Here is a 4422-nt window from a genome sequence, read left to right as displayed (position 1 = left end):
ATATATAAACTAATAAAGGCCTTAGCTATACATATCTGTCATACTAAAATCTCCCAATGCTCCCAACATTTCTTCCACCACCAAGCTAAGTTGTTTGTGCTTTCACAAAGGATGGTCTAGCAATGCTGCAGAGAAAGGCCGATCGGCCGAGTTTTTCGGAAGCAGTTGAAGAAAATCTTTACCCTCTTGCTTAACTCTTCTGGAATGGGTGGATGTTCCTCTTTACCGCAAACTTTAAAGAGGCATTCACCTGCTTTTATTAATGAATTTGTTTTAGTTATATACTAAATTAATAAATCAGATCCATACATCATCTAAAGCAATGTTCGCTCTATATATAACATACTGAAGTTTAAAAGTGTTTACCGGATCAAGATCAGGCCAAGGATGCTCCCCTGAGAACATTTCAATGATTACAACACCTAAACTCCATATATCTCAGCAGAAGCTTCAAGCCAGCTCTTATATTCTATTCTTTTAAGAACCTGTATGTTTGAGAAATTAACAAGTCTATTAAGAATACTTTGTGACGCATAATGTAGAGTATATGAAATATGAACCTCTGGGGCTGCATAATATGGAGTTCCCGGCGTGGAGTGCTGGCCCACAGATTCTGCTAGCTATTCAACACAGAAAAAAGCCAGTTAAGTCATCAATATTACTCACTCTTGGGATTATCATATCAATCCCAAGGACATTTGACAGGCCACCGATACTATCGGACACGCATACTCAATCCTAAACATGAAACACCATCTTAAATTACCGCAGATATAAAGTCTCATGTTCAAAAATCAATGACCTAGATTTTGTCACATGAATGCATGTTGTACAAGATATCCAAGAACTTACATGCTTCGCCACACCAAAGTCAACCAGCTTTACTATGTTGTTAGAATCGACAAGTAGATTGTCTGGCTTTATGTCCCTGTATAATCAAAGTGAGAAAGAATGAGAGATGGGGGAATAAATTAATTATGACAATCCCAGTAAACATAGTTAATGATTAATTGTCCTACTAGATGCATGTGTTAAATGACCAGAACTCAATGCAGCATTCCATGTAAGTATGGGATTATACCTGTGAACAACTCTTTCATTACACAGGTAATCCAACCCAGAGAGAATTTGTGCAGTGAAATTTTGAATTAAAGGCTCAAGTAAACCCCCTCGTTCTGAGATATATTTCTTCAGTGAACCTGGTTGGATGTATTCCATGTATAGAAATATGTGGCGTCCAATCTAATTATATGCATGCACCAGTAAGTGATTCATTAATTGTATATAGTTCCCTCATCAGCTTCAATTAGGAGAGTGCTTACTATTTTATTTCCATAACACTTTACAATGTTTGGATGTTCCAGTTGGCTGAGAATTTTGATTTCCTGAAAACACAGATACCTTATAGTCATGTTTAATTTGAGACAATGAACTGTGAGAATATAATCATTTTATTCACTTGTGGAGGATTGTATAAGCTGACAAAGTAATTGTAATAACATATATAAGACGTACCCTTTTAAAAGATTCTACCTTCGGAAGTTTGTGAATGTCATTCAGTTCCTTTACTGCACAAAAGGCTCCGGTTTCCCTGTCAGGAATGAAGAACACATATTTCTTACTAAGAAATTAAAACTAAGACGATAAGATCAAAAAGCGAGTTTACTCATATACCTATGGCGTGCAACATAAACAATCCCATATCCACCAGCCCCAATACGTTCCACTCTTTCCCATGGGCTAAGATTGGTGGTACGAGAGACTGAATTAACAGCAGAATCATCCTCTTGAATGACCCTATCAATGTTGATAGCTTCTTCAATAGAGTTGATATCTCCTTCCTGTGAAGCAACCATTACACAGCAAGTTTCTACAGGAATTCCACTCCACTGGGAAACGAACTCATTAAATGTGATAGCTTTTATTTTATTATAGTTTTGTGTTACTCTTCCGATCCTTAAATAAGATTTATTTAACTAATTTGATTAGCTTAAAAATTAAGTAAGTTAGCTAATTATAAGAAATATAACATGTTTTTCTTAAAACACTATAATTATCTGTTTTGATATTTTCCCTCCCTCTTCTACTTAATTATAGTTGAAAAAGTATCTATAAAGATAATTTAGAAAAAATTAATAAATATGTGAAATAAGTCTTATATTTAGGACCAAAATCAACTCAATAATTAAGTCCTATATTAAAAACTAAAGAAGTATCTAGAAAAGATCAAATGCCTCATAAACATAAAAGTAATTAATCCTTGTTTGCCTAAGAAAGAAGGGCGAAATGGCACACCTCGTCCTGGTTGACCTCCTTTCTTGAGAAGAAGTAGAGGAACAGAGGCCGCAGCAGCAAGCAAAGAAGTCGGATGACAGGAAGAAGAAGTTCAACCAAAATTATGGCTTCCATGATCCATTCAAAGAATGGCATTTGTGAAGCTGCGAGACTTATTAACAAGTGGAAAAGAGCAAAACAATAAAGAGAAGCTTATTTGAGGCAAACCAGTGGGGAGTTGTTAATGTTGGGTCTCCTTATTCCCAAGTAGACACGAAATTGAGGCCTTATTATTATACGCCGTAAAAGCACTGCAATCAAGGAAACAAGAGCTCCTCCCACCACCACAAGTTTTGCAGCGATGGGGGCTTTCATGAATGAGGCCACACGATCTTTGAGATGTGAACAATTTCCCCATACAGTACTCTCCCTCAAACCCAAAATCGACTCAGGTCTATCAGTTACCACTTCCAGCTTCTCGGCCATCTCTGTATCGTGCTTGATGAGAGAAGCCGGAGAAATTTTATCCGGCATGGGTCTTGGAACAGTCGGAGTTGAGGTCATCCCCAATACATCTGCAAAATTAGGATAAACTACGGATTATGTGATCCGTTAGAAGATTATTTAATCTTCTCGATAAGTGAAGTACAGATATTATTAACAAGAATGCACTGACTGCCATTAGTCTTTATCCAGTTGCGAATGAGTCAGTCTATTCACCACCAATTATCTAATACTATATTTGAAAGGGATCACCCAATTTCTTCTTTTCTAAAAGCAGAAGTTACCGTTTTCTAAGTAAGCAGCATCAATGGTGGTTTCTGAATGTGAGAGCTTTTGGGATGAATCATTCTTCTTCTGGGCCAACATGCCTGCGGACAGAGTAAGACGCAAGAACCAGGAAGGAGGAAGAAGAAAAAGAAGAAGCTCCGTTCCTCTCACAGTCAGAGCTCAGCTCAGAGTATTGACTTGCATCCGCACGAGCTCAGTCTCTTTATCACCAGAGAGGAGCACATTAAACCTCGAGCAGACATGCCCAATAATCCAACTACTTGTCTGGGTATAGAAAAAGAAAGACCAAAACCTGATCAGAAAAACGCCAAAATAGAACAAAAATCAAGAAACCCAGGATGCAGGTGTCACGCTACAAGCAGTGCATACAAGAAACTAGCCAATGGCTTGGAGCAAAAGCTCATTACGGTAAGTAGAAGCAATTCCACAGAAAGAAAGAAGAGGACGCCACTGAAGAAAGGTAGGTTCAGCGGAAAGAATCAAAACAGGATTCAGTGGAGAGGGAGAGGGCATCCAAAATCATTCCCGCCCCCGCCTCTCAAATTCCCGAAGCTTCCACATTTAGAAAGGACAAATGGAACAAAAAAAATTGAGAAAGAAACCCAACGAGCCGGTCAGCGAAATTTACCTGAAGAGAGAGACCACACTGTGAATGGGAGCTGCAGAGGAGGGAAGAAGCAAGTAGTTGGATTGGGACTGCAAAATAAGGAGAGAGAACCAGAGGGCTGCCGAGGTAAGTCGCCCTGTTTGACTGAAGCTGCTGACCATTACTCCCTCTTTTTTTTTTTTAATAAGATATAATTAATAAAAATTACTCATCCGATCCTTAATATAAGACCCATTTAACTAATTTGATTAGATTAAGGAAGTTAGGTAAGTTAGTTAATTATAAGAAAATTGACACATTTTTCCTAAAACACCATAATCATCTTTCTTAATACCCCCTCTCTCTTTTACTTAATTATAGTTGAGTATCTATAGGGGTAATTTAGAGAAAATTAATAAATATGAGAAATGGGTCTTATATTTAGGACCAAAACTAACTCAAAAATTGGGTCCTATATTAAGGACCGGAGGAGTAATTTGGTGTAATAAATAGGTTAAAAAATAAATCTTATTTTCTAAAAATGCCCTCATTTAATGTGAATGAAAAAAAAATGTGATGAGGAGAGAATGTGTAATTAAATGAGGACAAAATGGGAAGTTTATAAATAAATTTTTAAACAACATCTAAGCGTCTTTCATAAAAAAGAATAAGGCACACCCAATAATTAAATTTTATAAAAGAGAACAGATGGAGTGGCTTCTAGAACACAAATTTTTTTATTTTACAGAATTAATTAACTTGACATTTAG

At 36.9% G+C, this 4422-nt stretch overlaps 1 protein-coding gene across 1 annotated transcript; it reads right to left on the bottom strand.

Moving 5' to 3' along the window:
* Window positions 1–732: 732 nt before the first annotated feature.
* LOC114714270 (LEAF RUST 10 DISEASE-RESISTANCE LOCUS RECEPTOR-LIKE PROTEIN KINASE-like 1.2) lies at window positions 733–3834 on the bottom strand. Its single transcript, XM_028898999.1, has 9 exons — window positions 3695–3834; window positions 3276–3358; window positions 3063–3146; window positions 2503–2849; window positions 1675–1841; window positions 1516–1591; window positions 1082–1242; window positions 853–928; window positions 733–738 (listed from the first exon to the last, which is right to left on the bottom strand). The coding sequence occupies exons 1-9, from the start codon at window positions 3832–3834 to the stop codon at window positions 733–735; spliced, it is 1140 nt and encodes a 379-aa protein (XP_028754832.1).
* Window positions 3835–4422: the final 588 nt, after the last annotated feature.

Source organism: Neltuma alba, unplaced genomic scaffold (assembly GCF_004799145.2).
Source record: "Neltuma alba isolate B1F8T4 unplaced genomic scaffold, ASM479914v2 tig00011497_pilon, whole genome shotgun sequence".
NCBI classification, from domain to species: domain Eukaryota; kingdom Viridiplantae; phylum Streptophyta; class Magnoliopsida; order Fabales; family Fabaceae; genus Neltuma; species Neltuma alba.
Note: the sequence above shows the minus strand (reverse complement) of the source record. Positions and strands in the feature narration are given on the sequence as shown.

Bases quoted from the DNA above. Each gene is read 5' to 3' on its own strand.
- LOC114714270 (XM_028898999.1), bottom strand. From the start codon at position 3,834: ATGGTCAGCAGCTTCAGTCAAACAGGGCGACTTACCTCGGCAGCCCTC. The intron at 3,147-3,275 runs GTGATAAAGAGA...CTCTGTCCGCAG, and splicing joins GTTTAATGTGCTCCTCTCTG to GCATGTTGGCCCAGAAGAAG. The intron at 1,842-2,502 runs GTTTGCCTCAAA...GTTGCTTCACAG, and splicing joins ACATTAACAACTCCCCACTG to GAAGGAGATATCAACTCTAT.